Genomic DNA, 22,354 nt, shown 5'->3' on the forward strand with positions numbered 1-22,354 from the left:
TATATATTTGTGTGAAAATGTGTACATGTCATATTTGGGGTGATGTAGAGTACTTTTCTACCAGGTGTCAACGTTGTGGCCTCCGTGATCTAAAATGTGATGTCCACGCATATGTATGCCAGGTCTTTATGGGGCTGAATAATGTTATGTTCCCTTTCCAGGATTATTCTTTAAATGAATTGTTGTGAATTGTTCAACATTGAAAGTTGGAGCTCCACCCTCCAAGTTAAGCAGGCACTGACGTCAGCGTGCTGTATTTGTTTTCTTCTCTCCAAGTATCCAATCGGAGTCGGGTATGGGCGGAGACTTCCGCCTTCTCCAGGACGGACACGCCCCTAATGTTCACCGAACACGGTTTCATACATCCCCTGTTGTTAGCGGCGCGGACAATATCATTTTGGAGCAATTTTAGTGGACAACCTGTCAAAAGGGCACATTTTTTCCCAAGGCCATCTTAATGTGGCTTTAAGCCTTTTGGGGAAGGGATCTTCATCTCCGGCGGGGCTTCGTTGTTGCCGGAGGCAGCCCCGCGAGGTAAGCTAAAGTAGCTAGTTAGCGAAGCATAGAGCTTGTTGTGCTAACGTAGCACGTAGTAGCGTCTATATAACCTTGTCAAACATACTAGAGTTAGAGTACTCGGCGGTTATTTGATGGCGGTGTTTTCGGGGATTTCTGTCGTCCGGTTGTTTAAAACGTGAAGTTAGCATTAAGGTGGTGTCGGCTTTCGGCAGCACTAAGTTACTTTGAGCGAAGCTATCGAGGGAAGACTCGTCTCCCGAGCATGATTTAGCTGTCATGCTAATACCGAAAGGTGGACTTGACAAGGCGCTCTTCAATTTAGTTTCGACCTAACAAGTGGCTGCAAGTTTTGTGGGAGAAAAGCGCATAATTCCGAGCGAAGCTTTCCACAAGACAACATTGTGGAGCTGTCGAATCCCGGAGTGAACTGAACGTCGACTTGTCGTTACGTGGACGTGTTGCTAGCGTCGGTGTTCTTTGCGAACTGGTCAATTGGCTTCCCAGTCCTAAGATTAGTCCACTGGTTTGATTGCGATCCGCAGTGTTGTTTAGCCATTTGAAAACTCTATCGCGATGTAGCGTCCAAATCGAAGTCTCGCAAGGGTAAATCGACGCTAGTTAGCCAGCACATTGGGTTAGTGTATGTGTTTTTTAGTTTCCCATTTACGGAGGCGATACCTTGCTCTTAAGACACGCCGAGTGTAAATCTCGTTTGCACGCCAGCATCGCTTGAATTCGGGCGACTGCCAACGTCAGCCATCACACGACGGCGAAAGCGGTCAGCTCGACGACACCAATGAGTTCGAGGCGGCGTTTCGCTGGGAGGAAGGGGGAGAGGGAAACAGGGGGGAGGGGAACGGGAGCGGCCTCCGCTCACATAGGCGCCAGCGACTGCGAGCTAACTGGAGACGCGCAGCGGCAAATCGGAGCTTTTTTGTATCGTTCGACGGCCAGCCTCGTCGTCATTTGACTGAACGCCGCATTCGTTTAACCTTAAGGCGCCGGATCGAGCGAATGGATCGGAAGCTGACACGATCTGTGCTTCTCAACACCGCTTGCGTGTTGTTCCCAATTTGGTGCAGAGCAGCGAGACGAGCGGGCAGGGCTGTGCTCGCTCTCTCTTTCGTCCTCTCCCCAACCGAGCAAGCTCGTGACGTCTGGCGGCCCAGGGAGTGTCAGCAAATGACACATTTTCAAACGCGTATAATGCTATTCCAGATCATGGTTCCAGCCCTTCCAGATGGAATGACTTGGACGTCTGTCATTGGCAGTGGCAGGGAAGGAGTCAAATATTGCAAATGTTGCAATCAGATTCTTATCTTATTTTCTGAATTGCTTCATCCTCATTAGGATCGCAGGGGTGTTGAAGCCTATCCCTGCCGACTCCGGCCGGGCCAGAGGCGGGGGACACCCTGAATCAGTAGCCAGCCGATCGCCGGGCCAGAGGCGGGGGGCACCCTGAATCGGTAGCCAGCCGATCGCAGGGCACAAGGAGACGGACAACAATGCACACTCACACCCATACATATAAAATTGTGTATCCCTGTTATTATTCGGTCATTCATTCATCTTCCACCCTCAAAAGGGTTGCAGGGAAAGCTGGATCCTAACCCAGCTGACTTTGGGCATAAGTCAGCCTACTCAAGACTGGTCGCCACTCAGACATAGGGCACACTAAGAGACAAACAATCATCCACACTCACAATCATACCGCAGCCGGTGGGAATCGAGCCCGCACCGAAGTCAGGCGAGTGAACCTCTAAACCACTAGGTGGCCCTGTTTTCATTCAAATCCCTCAATTATGTTGTTCTAAACATATTCACGCCAAGAAAATAATATAAAAATACAATCAATAAGTGGAATGTTGAAATGTGGGTAAAATATTATTAAATATATTAAGTAAATAAATATATTAACATTATTTCTGCATCCTCACCCTCTTGCTACGGTGACAACGACATTTCCCGAATACGGGATGAATGAAGTTATCCAATCCAAATATATATAGTGAGGAATATATTGAAATAATTCAACTGATCATTTTACCTCTCTTGTATTCCTGCAGCCCATTTTAGTATGTTTAAACAATGAAGAGGCATGTGGAGGACCAGGAACCGATACTCGTGGCCCAGCAACAACAACCTCATCGCGCCACAGTCCAGGGCATTGCAGAAAGCTTCCAGCACAGGGCTCTTGCCCCAACTGCTACTGTGATAGAGGCAGCCGCAGACAATATGCAGCCGTCTTCAGGCATTCAGTATTCTCTTCCCCAGGGTTACCAGGTAGGGTTCTACAACAACCCATCATTTGAACCATATTACCCTTATGTCTTTGACTACTGCCCTCTTCGTTTGATGTAAGTGCCACTAATACCATTTTCTGTATAAACCTATTGAGGAATTGGCAAATATGTGAGCCCAAGACAGCTTTAAACAGAAACTTTTGTCCAGTGACTCCATCCCAACTGCCTGTCTTAGGATGCCGTTCTTGCACACTGAAATAATGCTCAGACTAAAGAGCCCCATCATGTTTTTTCCTAAACTCTCTTTATCAACAGGTGCCGACAATGCCTCAGAGCACAAGTGGACTTAACAGTTCTGCTCAACATTTTGGCTCCCTTGCACACAACATAGCAGTGGTCCAAGGTCACGTGCAACCGGCTGCACCCATGAGTTCCACACAAGGACAGCAGCAGTTTCAGCGACTGAAGGTATGAATGCATCTAACTGGAGGAGTATATTTCGGTTCCTTTAGATTAAAAAACGTGGAAAAAATATTGTCCAAGTGTACATTTTTGCCAATGTATACACTTGCAATGAAACTTGGTCATTCACAGTCATCCCAGTATAAATGGATTGGAAGTCCTCTATAGAGAGCAATAAAATGAGAAGTTATTATGTTAGTTTAAAAAAAAATGCTATTAAAAAAAAGTATCATTTTTCTCATCGCATTTTCTGAAGGGGTCGTGGGGGGTGCTGGAGCCTATCCCAGCCCAGAGGCAGGGGACACCCTGAATTGGTGGCCAGCCAATCACAGGGCACAAGGAGACAAACAACCATTCACGCTTACACTCTTACCTGGGGCAACTTGAAGTGTTCAACCAGCCATATCAAGTCATAAATCAAGGCTCAAAATACCATAATAATATTGAATTTGAGTGCACTTTTTTGTCTTTTTTTAATTAGGTGGAAGATGCTTTGTCATATCTTGATCAAGTCAAACTTCAATTTGGAAATCAACCTCAAGTGTATAATGATTTCCTGGATATTATGAAAGAGTTCAAGTCACAGAGGTGAGCTTCATGAAATCATTATGGCAATTTTTACATGCAGATTAATGGAAATGTGTTCTGGGAATTAAAGAAACACTTTTCTCCCCACCCTCCCCGTTACAGCATTGATACTCCTGGTGTTATCAGTCGTGTGTCCCAACTCTTTAAGGGCCACCCAGACCTCATTATGGGCTTCAATACTTTCTTGCCGCCTGGCTATAAAATTGAGGTTCAAACGAACGACCTGGTCAATGTGACCACTCCGGGCCAGATTCACTATATAACGCCTCATGGTATATCTGTTCAAAACCTCCCGGTAAGTGGAGCATCTAGTCAACCTGTAAACCAGCATCAGCACCAGATTGTGTCACAGGCCAACACGCATTCTGCTGCGGTCACTCCACCTGTTCCTACCCAGCCTGCGGCAAATAAAATCAGCAAGGTATAAACTGACGGCATTCCTGTTTTAGTCATTAGCGACTGACCTTTTTAGTCTTTTGCTAATACCAAATATGCAATTTTCTTTTCAACATTTGTGTTCATCCCAAAGGCCATGCAGTCTCCAGCTCACACACCCACCAGCCAGCCAAATCCATCCATACCATCTTACGCCTCACCACGCTCACCTTCAGTTCAGTCCCACACACCTGTGAGCAGCACACCAACTGGTGGGCCGCCTCAGAACAATCAGCCAGTGGAATTCAACCACGCAATCAACTACGTGAACAAGATCAAGAATCGCTTTCAGGGTCAGCCGGACATCTACAAAGCCTTCCTGGAAATCCTGCATACATACCAGGTCAAATGGCACTTTAGAACTTTTGTATGGATCATTTCTAAGATCTTGTTTAGATGATTAATCTATGCGTTTTCCCACAGAAAGAGCAGCGGAACGCCAAAGAGGCGGGGGGCAATTACACTCCGGCTCTGACTGAGCAGGAAGTCTACACTCAAGTGGCACGACTCTTCAAGAACCAAGAAGACCTGCTGTCCGAATTTGGACAGTTTTTGCCTGATGCAAACAGCTCAATGGTAAGCAGTTTTTAGCGTCTCAATATTAGCAATCCACAGTCTCTTTTATAGTTTGTATTTATATTTTTCTACAATCTGGATTCTGTAAAAGTTGGCACACTTTGGCACAATTTGAAATGCAAGTGCCAAAATTGTAACATTTCATTCCAAATAGAACATAGACATGGCAATAGTTTAAACTGAGATAATATATAATTTAAGCGGGAAAATAAGTTCATTTGAAATTTCATGGTGTCGTTTACATATCTCCAAAAAAGTTGAGACACAGAAATAAGGGGCCTGGAAACTCAATGGCACATATAACGAACAGCTGAAAGACAAATTACCACCAATTAAGTCCATTGGGAACATGAAACAAGCTACACAGAGTGTCAGTTTCTCTCAGAGGCCAATGTCAAACATATGTTATATTCTAAATGAAATATTGAAACTTGGCTCTTCTTCATCATTGTAGTCAGTTTTTTACTGTTAGAAATAAAAAATTTTTTAAATTGCCTACCAAGACCCCTAAGAGCAATTTACATCCAGAAACACCAAAATATAAAAATGAAATCGGTTAAACAAAAAGCACAGATAAAAGTCAAGATCTATGCAACAGTAAAATAGAATAACATTTAAAAAGAAGCACACATTCATAATGTTTCTTGCTGTGTTTAGCTGCTTGGAAAAACGGCACCTGACAGGGCAGAGTCTGTGCGTAATGATCATGGCGGAACAGTAAAAAGACCCTTAATGAACAACAAACAGAAATTGAGCCCCAATGGACTAACTGTGAAAAGACCTGGAAGTGTGGGAGTTTCGCCCCTTCTCAAGGTAAGGTCATCTTCATCTTACCTCTGGTTTAAAGGGATTTTCAGAAAAACAACATCAACTCACAATCATTGGCGTCCAATCCATTTTAAATGGCAGGGATGGCAGCGAAAGCAATGTCTGTTAGTGACAATCCTATTAAAATTCATACCAGAAAGATGACAATAACCTCATGATTGGTCTTCTATCATCGTCAAAGGAACGCAAAGCAATAACATATTTTGTTCCTTTGTTTTCCAGAAGAAACCCAAACTAGTTGGGAAAGATCATGGTTTTAATGATGTTGGAAAACACGGCAACAGCACCGAAACTATGTTCTTTGAGAAGGTGAGTTTGTTCAAAGATATCTATATGGTTGTCTGCTCAAGTGATAATTCTCTTGAGTAAACGTTTGTGGCTTAAACAGGTCAAGAAAGCCCTAAGGAGCTCTGAGGCCTATGAAAGCTTCCTTCGGTGTTTGCACATCTTCAACCAGGAAGTTATTTCACGTGCTGAATTGGTTCAATTAGTCATCCCTTTTCTTGGGTAAGTGTACATTCTGTTTGCATGGGTCAGTCAACTCAGTTTGCAAGTTTAATGTTAACTCGAGAAAAGTATATTTGGAGTTGTATTATTTCTGTATTTGACAAATTGTTTACATTTCTAGAAAATTCCCAGAACTCTTTACGTGGTTTAAAAACTTTCTGGGCTACCAAGAGTCGAGCCATGTGGAGAGTTTACCGAAGGAACGAGCAACAGAGGGCATCGCCATGGAGATTGACTACGCGTCCTGCAAGAGGCTTGGCTCGAGCTACAGAGCTCTGCCCAAGAGCTACCAGCAGCCTAAATGTACAGGAAGGACATCGCTCTGTAGAGAGGTTAATCACAAGTTCTTTATTTTCCCCTAATCTGTTTTAGAATGTCCATCTTTTTTAGACGAAAGATTAAAGATAATTGATGGCTGGTTTCAGGTTCTGAATGACACATGGGTGTCGTTTCCATCATGGTCAGAGGATTCGACTTTTGTAAGCTCCAAGAAGACTCAATATGAAGAGCATATTTACAGATGTGAGGACGAGCGTTTTGAGGTAAGCGTGATCAATTTTCCCACTCTACAAAAATGTTTTCTGATGTGCATTTGTGATTCTTCTCAAAACAACAAGATGGAAGGATTGGGTAAAATATAATCTGGGCTGCACAAAATGATTATGTATTTTATTTTACATTATATCTGCACATTTCTCAACTTTAAGTTCACACAGAATGGGCCATTTTGATGAATATCTATGGGTTTAAATGTGTTCACCATTTGAAAAAGTAATATTGTCATCTCACTATATATTACATTATGTTATAGTTTCGGTCATATTTCAGGGCTCTTCCTAGCTTCGCATTCACAGCCTTATTGCCACCGGTTTTCGAGCAATTCTTCAATTTGACGTCTTGTTATTGAATTCCCCAAAGCTTGACGTGGTGTTGGAGACCAACCTGGCTACAATTCGAGCTCTTGAATCAGTCCAACAAAGGCTCTCACGGATGTCTGCGGAGGAACAGCTGCGCTTCAAGTTGGACAGCACATTGGGCGGGTCCTCAGAGGTCATTCATCGCAAAGCTATTCAGAGGATATATGGGGACAGAGCTCTGGACATTATGGAAGGTCTTAAGAAGAACCCAACAGTCTGCATCCCTATAGTGCTAAAAAGGCTAGTCATATAATGTATTTTTCAAATGATTTACATATAATTTAATTAGTTTGTACAATTGCATATTGCTGCCACACACACACACACACACACACACACACACACACACACACACAATTCCATGATCCTATTTTACGTGATGCTATCATGTTGAAACAATTCTTTCAAACGTCCTCCTGGTCTAGTTTTTTAGCGGCTGGCAGCTTCCACAACTTTCTAAAGAGGATTTTATTTTCTGGTGCAGATTAAAAATCAAAGAAGAAGAATGGAGAGAAGCACAGAGAAACTTCAACAAAATTTGGAGGGAGCAGAATGAAAAGTATTATCTTAAGTCACTTGATCACCAAGGCATTAATTTTAAACAGAATGACACCAAGGCCTTTCGCTCAAAGACCCTGCTCTCTGAAATTGAGATGCTGTATGATGAGGTGAGTGTTTGGCATGGAACATGAAAATGTTAACACTAGGAGTGCACCAATCACAATCTTTAAGCTAATGTCTTCCACCTCTCGTCACCCCCACAAACAACATCAACCTTTGACATTCCAACCCTGATCATCACCTGTGAATCAAGACTGCACAGTATTTCTTTTGGAAAAAATACCCAAACAAATCAAATGTTCATTACACTCTTTCCAAACTACTTCTGATAGTTTTCCAAAAATTAAAGTGCAGCAAAAAGGAATACTTCCAATAAACCTCAAGATTTAAAGAAATACATACATTTGTATTGGCAAATAGAGAAATAACAAATTGTATCATGTCTCTTGTTTCAAGCTTTTAATGGTGTGCTTTCATAAATACCTTTTGATTCTGGAACTGTTTGAATGTGAGCCAAATATGTGCATTCACAAAAGTAATAAAGCCATCCTGTGTCAGTCAAACAATTACGACACGGTGACTACAGAATGTGAATACAAATTTCACTCCTTCACACATTAACTTATCAAAATTGGCAGACATTTCTTTAACATTATGTTTTGAACGTATGAAAAAAAATACCCAACAGTTGCACCTGTGTACATTATTGCCTCATCACATCCTACTGATCCCTCCCAAATGTATTAAATGGTTCTTGATTAATTGGTGTACATTAAGCTTTTACGCTGCAAGTGGTTCATGGACTTCTCAGTTTAACTTGCGGCTCTTTCATTCAGCGGCAGGAGCGGGCCTCGGAGGAACCCGCTGCCCCCCTTCCTTCTGGACCACACATGAACCTGACCTATGAAGATAGTCAGATCCTAGAAGATGCGGCAGCCCTCATTATCCACCACGTCAAGAGACAAGTGGGCATACAGTCAGATGACAAGTACAAGATCAAACAAATCATACACCACTTTATCCCCGATCTCCTTTTCGCACGACGTGGTGAGCTGTCCGATGTGGAAGATGAGGAGGAAACTGAGGATATGGAGGCCGATCATGACGGAGACAAAAAACACAATGGCCTACCGGGCAGCAGCCCCTCAAAGTCCAAGCTCCTCTTCAGCAACATGGCAGCTCAGAGGTTGCGTGCCACGGACGAGGCGTACAATTTGTTCTTCGTCAACAACTACTGGTACATCTTCATGCGTCTTCATCAAATCCTCTGCTCTCGTTTACTGCGAATCTATGGGCTGGCGGAAAAGCAAATTGAGGAGGAGGCCCGTGAGAAAGAATGGGAAAAAGAAATGTTTGGTCTCCAAAAAGAAAAGAATGAGAATCCAGCCTTTCAACTGAAAATGAGAGAGCCCAGTAAGTTGGATTTCACACATGCAAAAATGTATTAAAAATTGAAGCAAAATCTCCACCATTTACATGACTTGCTCTCTTTGCAGTGGATGTTGAGGTAGAGGACTATTATTCTGTCTTTCTGGAAATGGTGCGCAACCTTTTGGATGGTAACATGGACCCAACTCAGTATGAGGATTCCTTGAGGGAAATGTTTACTATCCATGCCTACATTGCCTTCACCATGGACAAGCTCATCCAGAGCATTGTCCGGCAGGTCAGTGTCGCCATTTTGCTCAATTGTGGACTCATCGACGGCGAGAGACGTCCAATCTACCTACAGCCAAACTAATAACTGATTTGTCTTCAACAGCTGCAACACCTCGTCACTGATGATTCCTCTGCGCGCGTCATGGACTTGTACCTTAATGAAATTGCCAATAAAGCCACGGGCGGTTCTTTGCCCACACAGGCCTCTCGTGCCACAGCTGAGGGTACCTACCAGCGCAAATCAGAGCAGCTCATGTCAGATGAGAACTGCTTCAAGGTAATTTATAGAAAAAAATGTATATACTCCTTTGAAGTTTACATAGCTCTTATCTTCTACTTTTTTGATCAGTTGATGTTCATGAAGAACCAGGACTCCATTTGCGTCGCCATGGAGCTGCTGGACACAGAGGAGGACAACTCTGACGAACCTGCTGAGGTGGGTACTCAAAAAAAAAAAAGGGCACTAACATTGGCAGACTGTATTTTCAAGTAAATGGGTCATTCTAAAATTGGTGGCTTACCCTTCAATTTTAATTAAGCCACTCAGGAGACCGAAGCATGCGGTTTCCGAGTACATTTTTTCTTGTGAATGTATTTATTTATTTTATTTTTTGTTCCACAATATGCTTGCAACCTTGTTACGTCACATTTTAGCCCGGTAGAAGACAAAAGTTAGAGTAAAAAGTCAATTTGTTCTAATCTCTTTTTAGTGTTGATAAAGTAGCTACCTTTGAATTAATGTCTTACTGTACCTCAAATGGTTGTTTTTTTGTTACACATTTGGTCAGATTAAGACTTATTTACCTATGTGAGTTTGCCCTCATGGACTTCAGTAACAGTTTAAGTAGATAACTAGTTGCCTGTAAGCTATAGATTCTGCTACCAAGAAATACCCTATCTAACATTAGAATGAACTTGAAGCTCTGTTACTGTGTCTATGCCAAATATTAAATATCAGAGCACATTAAAAATGCTTTAATGTTAATGGTTTGATTTCAATGATTTTGTCACCAATCGACGTCCAAGCCATTTGAACGGAGAGCTCGACCTTCCTCATTCAGATGAGTGGCAGCTAATGAGTTAACGTGCTTAAGGTTAACCTGAATTTGAAACCAGCTGTAATTTTCACGCTCTTAACCTGTGCTCAACAGCGGTGGCCGGACTATCTTGGGAGATACCTGAACTCCGATTCGACTTCTGCAGAGCTGCGTGAGCATTTGGCCCAGAAACCTGTGTTCCTGCCCAGGTGAGGCCCCAGACATCTCTCCTTCTTGTCTGCTCTCTTTCAACTTCCGTCCTGACCCTCAGCTGTTGACGTGCCAAACAAGAGCAGTTGCACGTTGAAAAACAAGGCTGTTTTTATGGTTTTGGTGCATGGTAATGGACAGACAATGCAGTCAGACAGAGTGTAAAGTTCGCCACAGTGACGCCACTGTTACAATAACATCCTGTTGCGTTTCAGACCTTTGCTTCGTTCGGAAGATTGCACTTTACGTGGTCATTCTTTTAAGAAAAGGGAATTTATTTATTCATTCTTTCAGTTCCTTTTTAAATGGATTTTTATTTATATGATAAAAGATTTTTTAAAAGGGGTTGACTTGATCATGGTTTGCTATTCCCACTTTGGCAGACATTTGGTTTGATTATTCATCGTGTGTTGAATTCAAATGATGATTTTCAACCTGTGACATCATGTGTAGTAGTAAACACACACACACAAACGTAGGGTCAATCGAAAATAAAATGGGTCATTCGAAATGTCATGTTATTTCATTTTCTCTTTACATTTTTTTTTTTGGGACCCGTGTTACAAAAGTTCTTATATCAGGACTTTGTGAAAAGATTTCATCATGCCCTTGTCTTGTATGTGACTTAATCTCTGTTTACAAATGTAAATTTTCACTCGCCCCGTTGTTTCAATTCAGTATTCTGTTTGTAAGGACCCAGATCATGCACTCCCTGTTCTTGTTGTTGTTGTGGGTGAGGTTTTACCACCGTTTGAGAGATTTGTGCTCAAGTTTTTTTAGAACTCTTATGAAGCACATTTTCTGCATTACTTGTAAAGAGGAATAGGGGTTGTCAATAAAAATGATCATCTAAATTGTATGCTCAAATGTCGGTCTATTTCTTTCCTGACACTTGAGAGTCGTACATGAAGGCCTGTCTGTGTCTGCTTTGTCTATGTTCTCCATGTCAAGACATCTTTTTGAAAGTGTGGCACTTTTATCACTGTTTTATCTTTTGAAATGGCTGTCCATTACCATATACATTTCAAAAGGCATTTTAAAATCTGTGTGTGTATATCGGCCTTTCTTCTTTCAACCCATTGCACAAAACTTTATTCATGATTTATCATTTGGTTCACTCACCTACATCTTATCCCCTGTTCAACGTCCCCCATTAAATCTAAGAGAGGTCAGCAGTAGAGGAGGTCAAAAAATAGTGGCAGCACCAATTCAATTTATTTTCTAATTTGATTCAGTTGGTTCTCATCTCATAATCATAACACTGCATTTTTGTTGAGCATATGTGAACATCCCAAATATTTTCAGCTCATATTTTGGCCTGGTTTGCAACAAGGCAGCAATTGTGTAGTGTTTTTTTTCTAACAGTTTTACCTGAAAATTGGCCTGGAAGACTGTGTCTTGCCTTTTTAAGTGGAGCCCTGAATGCAAAAAAAAATATCTTCATGCACTCAGTCCTCGCTCCATACCCTCATGTGGTAAGTACACATTTCAAACTTTGATTTAAATGGGGTGATTATTTTCTTTCCTGCACAATATTTGCCTCAATGAACACTAAAATAACTTTATAAAACTTTTTTTTGTGTTGCCACGTGTTGAATATAACTGTGACTGTACTCCAGTCAGTTTCACTGTTTCAGAAATATTTCAACTGCTGCCTCTGCTGCCATTATAGATGCCCCAATATCCCAAAAGATTTGACCTCTTATCTAAATCTGTTTCTTGGTGAGATAAATTGCATGGGTGTAAACATTTTACTTGAAGGGTTCGATCTTTACAATGTTGACAAGGCAGCTTTTTTCAATGGGTTTAATATTGATATTAAAATAAAAAAAACATACTTTTGAAAAAATATAAGTGTAGCCTAACTGGTAAACTTCATGCGCTTTTAATATGACAAAACACCTTTCTTTTGTTAGGTTTAGTCGTTATCCTGACCACCGCTGCTTTGGTTTTCAGGAACTTGAGAAGGATAAGGAAATGCCAGAGAGGATGGGAACAGCTACAACAGGAGAGGATGGCCACGGATCAACCATCAAAGGAGTCGGGAGGTGACGAGAGCAAATTGAAGATGGAGTGCGTGTTCGAGCTCAACTCCTACAAGATGGTCTATGTCTGCAAGTCGGAAAACTTCATGTACAGACACACTGCACTTACACGCGGGCATCAGGTGAGTGCCAGACACTGTACTATCAATGTTAAATAATCACCAAAGTCTGCACTGTGCAGAAAATGTCAATAGTACTAAAATGTGTTTAATAGTACTAAAATTAAACGGATTTCACAAAGGGGAGAGATAGACGGACAGAGGGGGGCGGGGGGCTTTTTGCACGGCAACGCGCTCGTAACATAACACAAACAAATTTGAATGAACTTGAATTACGATGAAGACTCAAAAATAAGTTTAATCTAACATGACACTAAACTTAATTCTAATTTATTTTTATTTTTTTTATACCGTTCTTCTCCCAGTTTGTCTCCATTTGCCCCGCCTCCACCCAGACTTTCAGATGCAACCTATCAAGGCTTGTTTGCGTTTGTCTTCCCTTTAAAATATTCCCGAAATGACGCAAACGAATGTCCTCACAATAGGATAACCACTTGCTAACGAGAATTAGTATATGCTCCTCTTGTATTCTCGAGCTTCTGCACTCACTAACGAGGGAAAAAAAACACTGAAAAAAATGCAACGCTCTTCCCAGTGCTCGTAGAGACATTACACGGGGGAGTTGCGACGGGAAAGAAAGTGCCTATGATGTTCTTATGAGCAGCCTCTCGCCTCCACTGTATGCTCGTATATCAAAACTTGTCTCGTACCTCAAGATAAATATTTGATCAAAATTTTACTCGTATCTCAAATTGCTCGTTTGTCGGGGCACTCGTATGTCAAAGTATTTGTGTTTTTTTTTTCCAACCAAAACACAAACACAAAATAAATGTTTGAGATGCCTGTAAGTTAAAAGTTAGGTTTGTAACTAATGTATGAATCCCATTTTGCCCAACGTGTTTTGCAGTCTCACAAGCGAGTTCACAGACGCCTGCACAGACGCTTTCAGGCTCGTGTGGACACCTGGGCAAAGGAGCACGTGACAAGCGAAATGGCCGCAGCCAACCGGAGGTGGCTGATGGGTGACGGACAGGAAGGTTTGGTGCCCTGTACGACAACCTGCAACCCAGAGGTCTTGCACTATCTTAATGTTAACAAGTACCGAGTCAAGTACATAACACTTTAGCCAGTCATTTTGTCGGCTGTCCAAAGCAAAGTTCATGCCTCACCCTGCCTATTCTTTTGCCAATTTTAGGCCACTTCTGTCGTCACGCAATCAATTCAGGTTATTTCAATACTTTCCTATGCTTTACTTACGGTCTGTTGTTTAAAAACAAACCAAAAGAAAATTCACCCGGTCGCTCTCTCGAGTTTTGATTTTCTTTGACTCTTAACTCTAAAAATGGGTTTTGGCTCATCTAACATCACTCATCCTTAAGAAAATGGAAGCTAAATTTCATTTATGTGGGTAATGACTACAGTGTGGCTGCCAGCTGTGAAATTAGTCTTATAAAGGTGCACTTGTGTACACTCAAGTCAACAATAAGTCCATAAAGAAAGGACGCGCCAACTATGTTTTCAAATTGTCTGCTGTCCTTGTTGTGTAGTACAGTTTCCAGATTATTTAGATGCAGAAGAATGCAAACTGTAAAGTTTTTTTATTCTTATTATTAATGCCGTCTTGTGTGTGTGTGTGTGTGGGGGGGGGGGGGGGGGGGGGTTGGATTTAGGGAGCTCAATATTTGTGATCTGAGGAAAGACTTGCCACACACTAGATCATTACATTATATTCCCTTCTATTTCCTTTTAAGATCCATTTGAATTGCAAATTTGGATTTGGAGGATATCGGAAAAAAATGAGAGAGCAGTTGAATTTTTATTCATCATTACTGAAAAAAGGAGTGACATTCAGCCTTAGATGCCAATTTTCCTTCTGTCACATGTACAGTTGAAACCAGATCTCTATATACACTACCGAAAATATATTTCCTTTTGTATTTGTTAACCTGTTGAAAGGGCAATTGACTCATTCATTCATTTTCATTCAGAAAACCAGAGTACTTGAAAAAATCCCACACAAGCTCGGGGGGGGGGGGCAACATTCTTTCTCCATACAGGAGGACCAACCTGGGGTCGAACCTAAGACCCCATAACTGTGAAGCCCACGAGCTAACCACTCAAGTGCCGGGCCAGAACTAGCCTAATGATGTCTACACAGGTGGATGTTAAGTCTCAATTATAACATATATGCTTTTAATTATTTATCATGTTTGCATTTTAGATATTTTTATGAATAAATAATATTTATGGCTTGCGATAAATCACACCAAAACCCCCCCGGGCCCTGTTATTTAACTCGTAGCTCACTATTTATAATTATGAGCATTGAGGTAACCAATTAAAGTTTAAGAACAACAAAAGAAAGTCTGATTTATGTTGGATAAATAATCTTTTGATGTAGTGTCTATGTTTCTGGTTTCCACTGTGGGTGTTAGAAAATACATTTTCCAAAATTGATTACAAAACGTGCAAAGGTATACAAGTTTGATACCGAAGCAAGTTGGGGGGCACGCTTGGCTTTACAGTGATTGTCGAACCAGCTAAACAGTTGCAGTTTGGTGATTATTTTTGTATTCACTGTACTGTGGATTGGAATGCCACACAATCAATTCCAAGAAGCTGATTGTTGTATATACCCAAATACAAACGTTTCTCCTTTTACTGTGTCGGTTCTCGTCTCGCGATGTTCACGTGTTAGTCAGGTGTTTGCTATTAAATGCTCCTTTTTCGAGAGAAATAAGATTTGTGTTAGTCCTGTTGCCATGTGTGTTCATCCCATTCACCAGTTTTCACACATAAAACACTCCCAAATCTCAGTTAAAGGAAGCCATATTGCATCCCTTTCGTAGTCACCCATTACCAGAAAACACTCATCTTGTTTGAGATACATTCATGGAAACGAATCCAGATCATCCATGAATGGAGATATAAAATTGTACCGAATGAAAAGGCTGACAAGTGCCGAGTACTCGTATGTGGTGTTTGAAGAAACCGTTTCGGCTAAGCTCGTGTGTAGATCCTTGTGCACACCACATCATCAGCTCCAAAAGTCTGGAAAAAAAAGGAATTACAAGTTGTCATAGTTCATTATTTTAGCCACAAATAACCTCTTCACAATGAGTTCATGTGAATGTATCATTTAAAATGGGAGCTAATTTAGATAAATGTGATAAGTACTGCTCTTAAATGTATTATTGTATCGTATGAATGGCAATGCCAGGAATTGCAGCTGATTTCATGCAATGAATTGCTACTTTTCAATTCATTATCGTATTGTGTCAAATCAAAAGCCTTTATTGTCATCATACACAGCTGCGTATAACAAAATTGGTGGTGCTACTCCACAGTGCATTTCGCAGTAAAAACAAAAATAATATCAAAAGTGTATGACTATGTAGTTACTCTTATGCCATCAATGACAATGATACTGCAAAATCAAAGCTAACCTGGCAAAAATAGTTGTACCAAATGGGAGTCATTCCCCACAATGAAAAAATAAATCCTTTCTCGACTCTTCTCAATTCCCACATCTTGTTTCTTGATCTAGGACTTAGCTCCCCAAGATTTACGAGATTCCCAAAGGTGAAGCTTTACTGCCAACTCCAGCACCACACATCATTATCTCAAGCCAGAGGGTGACAGAGATGGTGACAAATGGAGCCGACACGAGTCCATCTGGCGGCCGGCCATTCGTCGAGGGACGCATTAACTGGAGGTAACGCTAGGCTTCATTTGCCCCGATAATCGAAAAAGGGCAAGGTAGGATCACTCCTATTATTACTACATGTTTTTGCACCTATACAAAAATACAAGTAAACAAGTAAAATTATGAAGAAATTGATTTCAGTATACTTTAGGAGTTTAGGGCATAGTCTTGTGCAATGAAGAAAGTGGTACTTTCGATTTTTGGATTTTGTTTATAGTTACAAGGACTGGATTTTCGTCCTTAACACTAAGGAAAATACCAGTAGAAAGTGACCCTAATGAGGATAAGTAAGGAAAATAGCAGATTGATATGAACTATAATTATAATGCTATTTGTGCTAGAAATGGTGCTGGCTTTTAAAAAAGAAATCCAAATGACAATGCTTTGAATGAAAACAACCAACAACAAAAATCGCTTGCAGAGAAATATTTTAGAGGCTTTATTGGAAGTTGCATTATTTTGAAGATACTGCATCAAAGCCAAAAATCAGCATAACATCGGCTAAACCTACTACCTGCATTTGATCCATTTAAATTAGGAGGAATAAACATGAATGCTTATCTTTCACTGACTGCCATTAATGCCACTAGATGACCAACCCATAAGTATTGGGAAAGCGAGCTGCCACCTCTCCCAATCAAAATGAATTGGACATCCAGCACTGTCAGTGAAAGCTAATTTGTGTGTTTTTCTGCAAAAAAAAAAAAAAGTTTCATTAGCTGAATTGTCTCAAAGCTTAAGATAAACACTTTTTCCAACTCAAAATATGTATCATATGGAACGATTTAAATTCAAATGTATAATTTAATATAAATACACAATTACACAAGCAAAACCAATACAAAGGAAATACCACTTTAAATCAGAAGTGAAATAACCCTCATTTTTCATTTTAATGTCCTTAAAATGAATGTTCTTTAAGGATATCCTGCTAAAGTCTTGAGAACTTCCTCAATTGATAATGACACAGTGCACCATGACTAAACACCCCAACAATATCCACATACAGTAGGTACTTTTTTTTTCAAATTGCCACCATCCCACAAAATAGTTTTTAACTGTGCAAAATCTCACAATCTAAAATACTGGTTGCGAAAGAGGCTCATCTTTTTCTCAAGAAAAAGCAACACCTCAACACAACAAAAATAAATGAATGAATAAATGATGCATTATTCATCGAAAACAAAAATAATGCAGTTTTTCCAGTGTGCATAAAATCAATCAGTATAATGTAGACACCTTGCAAGGAATTATAGAGGAAAAAAAACTCATAATTAGAGTCTTGAATAATGGCATAGTCACCAAAGGTGAATTTTTTTTTAAAAATATACATATAGTAGGAGACTATCTACAGTTATGCTCAGGATAAAAAAATAATTTTCACTGGGTGGGGCAAATGAATCACAACTAGTCCTCCCAGTTTAAGTGAATTGGACATCTGTTGTTGTCAATGGCAGGCAATAAGTTAATATTGTGTCACTTCATTGTAAATTGAGCTACTTACAGGTCTATTCCTGTAAATTTTGGATCACTTATTATAGATTTTTGGGGAATTACAGAGGTGTTTGGAGTCACTTATTAACTGCCTTTTTGACGGCGTCATTTAAACTGGGACAGGGCAAAAGAAAGAACGTAACTTTGGACACGAAAGTGCAGTAGCGAACTCGATCACAAAACTCACAAATGTTTGCGTTTACGGCACCAACGTCAAAATAAAACATGTGAATCTGCATGCGGAATGCTTCTGACACCCGGGATGTACGTTTGACACCCCTACAGGAACATAATCTGTCTTTTTTTTTCCTGTGTCTGTATTCTCTTGCTACTGTGAGAGTGAAATTTCCCAAATAAAGTTATCTAATCTAATCTATTTTAATTTATTTTTAATTTATTTTTAATTTATTTAAATTTATTTAAATTTATTTAAAGTTATTTAAAGTTATTTAAATGTATTTTAATTTATTTAAATTTATTTAAATTTGTTTTAATCTATTTTAATCTATTCTAATCTATTTTAATCTATTTTAATCTATTCTAATCTATTCTAATCTAATGTAATCTAATCTAATGTAATCTAATCTGATCTAATCTAATCATTGACAAATAAAATTTAAGATAAAAAATCAGGGATTAAAACCAGACTACAATCTTTCTTTTTAAACGAAAATGAAAGAGGTATTCTTGTTTGGCATGTTCTCGTCATCATCTTCCTTACTCTTCACAATTTTAGTAAATTGAAATAAAAACTAGCTTGATAAGTCCATCCACAAAAGTGAATCGGTGCCGAGGAGTTTCTACCAATGTCTGGAGTCCACCAGCTCTGGCCGCAAACTCAGTTTTTTCAGGCTCTCGTAGCCGACCACCATGACGATGGCAGTGGGAGTGGATGAAATGATGCGAGCCGACAGTCCTTTGGTCATCCCCCAAAGGCCCTCCTCCTTGATCAACTGCCTGAAGGTCTCTGTGATTGAACTGCGCCCTTCAACCTGAATACACACAAACGTGTTTTGCAGACCACCTTCCATTTTTTTCCATCACACTAAAGTGAACCACTACGCCACTAGTCTCAGCCTTTTTTTGCAGGCATTTACAGTAATGACTGGATTACACGGCTAATTTTAGTGTCTGTGGAATGAACCACGGGAACATGAACCAATTGCAGTTTTTCTTTTGGCTGGAAATATGGTGGTATCCCGGTTCCCTACCAGAAGTGATTAATGACTTCCTTCTGATATTGACCCTAATAATGTACTTTTAGGGCAGGGGTAGGGAATTTATGGCTCGGGAGCCACATGTGGCTCTTTTGATAGGTGCATCTGGCTCTTTGCTAACCTGTGAGCTAAAATATGGAAATTGCTGGTGACAGAACTGAGATATTACATCTAGAACTGCTTTATTCTTCATTTTTTTGCAGTAGACTCTTCTGGAATGCATCCTTTCGTTGATTGGCAACAGCATAAGAATCTTTTAAAAAATATCATTGTTTTTCCACTTTAAAAGTGTTGAAATTACAAAAAAAAAATGAAAAGGCACTCGTTTACATGTATGTATTTTGACTTTTAAATTCATAGTATGGCTCACAAGAAATAACATTGGAAAATAATTGTAAATAAGTGTTTGTGGCTCTCTTCCTGACCCGTTTTAGATTGTCTAAGAAAATACAACGTGCGATGATTTTTCTTAAGATTTTCCCTTCAAACTAACAGATTTGTACTTCCTATTAAAACCATGAATATGGAGGTGAAAATTATAAATCAGGAGGGCGGCTAATACGCGAGAAATGGTAAAATTCAACAACTTTAAGGCAATTTTAAGGGTGCGGCTTATAGGCCAGTAAATACGGTTTATGAAAATGACACTTTCAGACCCTGCCTTTTAATATTCTTGCGCACATACCTGCACTCTAGCTCTGATGACATCCATTGGGTTGGTGACTGTGGAGGCGGTGGCCGCAGCCAATGGTCCGGCCATGGCTTGTAACACCAGGTGAGGGCAATCAGAGGGGGCCAGATTTGACAGCTGCTCTATAGAAGACGCGGCAAAACCGTCAACTCAGCACGAAAGCCCCGATAAGACTGATAAGTCTGATAAGTCACATTGAGCTTACCTGCGTAGAAATGATAAAAAGGCCACCAGACGGCGCTGTTGGGGATATAAGTGAGTAAAGAAGCCAGAGCACCCCTGTAGAAACCCGGCAAACCATCGGCGGCAAATATTTGGGCCACAATGCTCCTGGTTGGGCCGAACAGACGTTTTGACTTGCCGGCGGCGTCCCAGCGGACGTTGGGGCGAAAGCGGCTGAGATGCTCCCCTTGGCCTTGCATCATGAGTTGCTGTGACACTACATCTATAGGGACAGTGATGCTCTGAGCCACCATGGACGCCACGCCACCCGCCACCACCGACTTGACCGTGTTGTCGTCGCAGTACTTGGAGACGTACTTCCTCACCAGCTCGTAAGTGGTGATGTACGCCTGGCCGGAAATGAGGGTGAAGGTGTTTACCATGAAGCCACGGTAGAGACCCCGGACGCCTTCCGATTGTAGGATTTTGACAAAGGCGTCGAAAGTGCCGGCGTAAAGCGATTTTCCACGCTGAACCTGCAGCCGGGTTCGAATGAGGGTGGCGGGGTAAACTGTGGCTCTGATACTCAAGGTGATGAAGACCCCGAAAGAATAGAACTTTTTTTTGTCCAAGTCCTCCCACTCGATGATTTGAATGTTTCTCTTTTGTTGATTGGTCCCGCCCGAAGGGGCGTCTTCGTTGGAAGGACTCATGTCTGGAAATTGAAATGAGATTTTTCATTAATATAAAAAAAAGGAGAATATTGCAGATTTTGCCATTCTAACCCATCCAAATATTTTTTTTTGCTGTAAATCAAACCAACAGAAAATCATGTCTATGCTTCTCTTTAGAAATAAAATTATATGAACACAGTAAGCATATATATATATAATATTTATAAACAGATTTTGTGAGGAGCTAACAGCCGGGCTCACTTTAATAGGCAAAATATGATTTGTCATTTACTGGTTACAATATTTTTCGTATTATTTTTACTGGTTTAAGAATACGGGCATCGAATTGGTATTGGCAAAACATATCTAGGAAAAAAAATAAGTATCGAGGGAAAAATAACATCTGCATTTGGACATCCTCACTGCAAAGTAAATTAGTTGCTATGAGAGGAATCACATTTATGAGACTTTATGGGATAATTCATAATTTTGTGTCGACCAATTCTTCCTGAACTGGAGAGATTTAAAAAGGCCAAAAAAAGAAGGTAAAGTCACCTTGTCTTTTGTCTTTCAACATTTTCATCAATATTATTACAATGGTAATACCAGCTAAATTTAATTTGCTCTTCACGTAACAAATACATACATTATGGTGAAATAAGTATTTGATATACTCTTGATTCATGTTTTTGAATCATTATCACATACCAAGGTTTCCATTTATCAAACCAATTTCAATATCACAGAGACAAATGCAAAATTCAATTCCTAAATTATGTTTTTTTTCTGTACCAAACCAGTATTATAAATGTAAAACCAATTAATATGAGTGTAGGAAAAACTCTTATTTTTGGTGTGTTGTGGTTAGAAATAAAACCAGTTTGGCCTAAAGGAGGTGTGAATATTAAATAATAATATATACTAATTATTATTATTTCATTTTTTTGCAGGTTAATTAAGATGGATCAGTACCTGTGACTACCTGATGACCAAACCAGGGTTCAAATGGGATGGAATGCAGCTCACCCACGCCCCTAACAAGGACAAACAAGAAAATAGGTTATTTACACGCATACTTCAAATATTAGGAATGATCGCTGCCAGTCAAAATGGACTGGACGTCTGTGTCAGCGTCAATAGAAGTGAATGGGTTAGCAAAATATTTGTATAAAGCTGAGACAAAGTTCAAAAGTGGTGTTGCATTACAGATCGCCCACTGTTATTGAAGAAATAACAAAATCAAAGCAGAAGAGTGTAACATGTGTTCAGATAGTAGCTTTTGGAGGACTAAACAACGCCTGACTAGCGAGAATAGTGTTAGTACATGAAATTACTGTACTGCACAGCAGAGCTAATGTGTCAGCAAAGATGGATCTCAAATCCCGTTTAACACACACTCACCCATTTGCACGTCAAATCCATGACTTGGTGATTTGATTCAGCAAGAAAGCGTAAAAACAGAAATGTGATGATGAGTATAGGTAAATGAAAAGCGTAAATGGAGAAAGAAATATTTCCGGATTGTCGTCTGTTGTCTGATCTCGCGTCAACTTGGAGCTTCACGGGGGCGTAACAACCAATCAAAAGTAGCGATTTTTTGGTTTTCCGGTTCGCCGTAAATATTGCGCCATCTAGAGGGTAACAATCGTTATTGATTTTAAAACAAACAAATACGTACACCACCTTCTTCACAAACACACAACTTATTCCCCCAAAATAATCAGAAAAAAAATACTTTTCAATTTATAATTTGACACGAACAAA

At 40.2% G+C, this 22,354-nt stretch overlaps 2 protein-coding genes across 2 annotated transcripts; one reads left to right on the plus strand and one right to left on the minus strand.

Moving 5' to 3' along the window:
- The first annotated feature begins 313 nt into the window (after window positions 1-313).
- Window positions 314-14,277, plus strand: LOC144194346 (paired amphipathic helix protein Sin3a-like). The gene is made up of 21 exons (XM_077713341.1): window positions 314-534; window positions 2,586-2,802; window positions 3,078-3,230; window positions 3,706-3,812; window positions 3,915-4,233; window positions 4,342-4,590; window positions 4,671-4,823; window positions 5,481-5,636; window positions 5,874-5,960; window positions 6,040-6,158; window positions 6,280-6,490; window positions 6,584-6,700; window positions 7,077-7,315; window positions 7,560-7,743; window positions 8,473-9,049; window positions 9,133-9,302; window positions 9,399-9,572; window positions 9,645-9,731; window positions 10,447-10,541; window positions 12,499-12,709; window positions 13,554-14,277. The coding sequence occupies exons 2-21, from the start codon at window positions 2,608-2,610 to the stop codon at window positions 13,770-13,772; spliced, it is 3,822 nt and encodes a 1,273-aa protein (XP_077569467.1). The 5' UTR covers window positions 314-534; window positions 2,586-2,607; the 3' UTR covers window positions 13,773-14,277.
- A 2,486-nt stretch (window positions 14,278-16,763) lies between these two features.
- LOC144194795 (solute carrier family 25 member 44-like) lies at window positions 16,764-21,644 on the minus strand. Its single transcript, XM_077714106.1, has 4 exons — window positions 21,563-21,644; window positions 19,960-20,631; window positions 19,749-19,876; window positions 16,764-18,838 (listed from the first exon to the last, which is right to left on the minus strand). The coding sequence occupies exons 2-4, from the start codon at window positions 20,627-20,629 to the stop codon at window positions 18,647-18,649; spliced, it is 990 nt and encodes a 329-aa protein (XP_077570232.1). The 5' UTR covers window positions 20,630-20,631; window positions 21,563-21,644; the 3' UTR covers window positions 16,764-18,646.
- Between the last annotated feature and the right edge of the window lie 710 nt (window positions 21,645-22,354).

The sequence above is a fragment of the Stigmatopora nigra genome, chromosome 3 (assembly GCF_051989575.1).
Source record: "Stigmatopora nigra isolate UIUO_SnigA chromosome 3, RoL_Snig_1.1, whole genome shotgun sequence".
NCBI classification, from domain to species: Eukaryota; Metazoa; Chordata; class Actinopteri; order Syngnathiformes; family Syngnathidae; genus Stigmatopora; species Stigmatopora nigra.

Bases quoted from the DNA above. Each gene is read 5' to 3' on its own strand.
- LOC144194346 (XM_077713341.1), top strand. From the start codon at position 2,608: ATGAAGAGGCATGTGGAGGACCAGGAACCGATACTCGTGGCCCAGCAA. The intron at 4,824-5,480 runs GTAAGCAGTTTT...TGCTGTGTTTAG, and splicing joins CTGATGCAAACAGCTCAATG to CTGCTTGGAAAAACGGCACC. The intron at 6,701-7,076 runs GTAAGCGTGATC...AATTCCCCAAAG, and splicing joins GTGAGGACGAGCGTTTTGAG to CTTGACGTGGTGTTGGAGAC.
- LOC144194795 (XM_077714106.1), bottom strand. From the start codon at position 20,629: ATGAGTCCTTCCAACGAAGACGCCCCTTCGGGCGGGACCAATCAACAA. The intron at 19,877-19,959 runs GTAAGCTCAATG...CGTCTTCTATAG, and splicing joins TTTTTATCATTTCTACGCAG to AGCAGCTGTCAAATCTGGCC. The intron at 18,839-19,748 runs GTATGTGCGCAA...GTGTGTATTCAG, and splicing joins TCATCAGAGCTAGAGTGCAG to GTTGAAGGGCGCAGTTCAAT.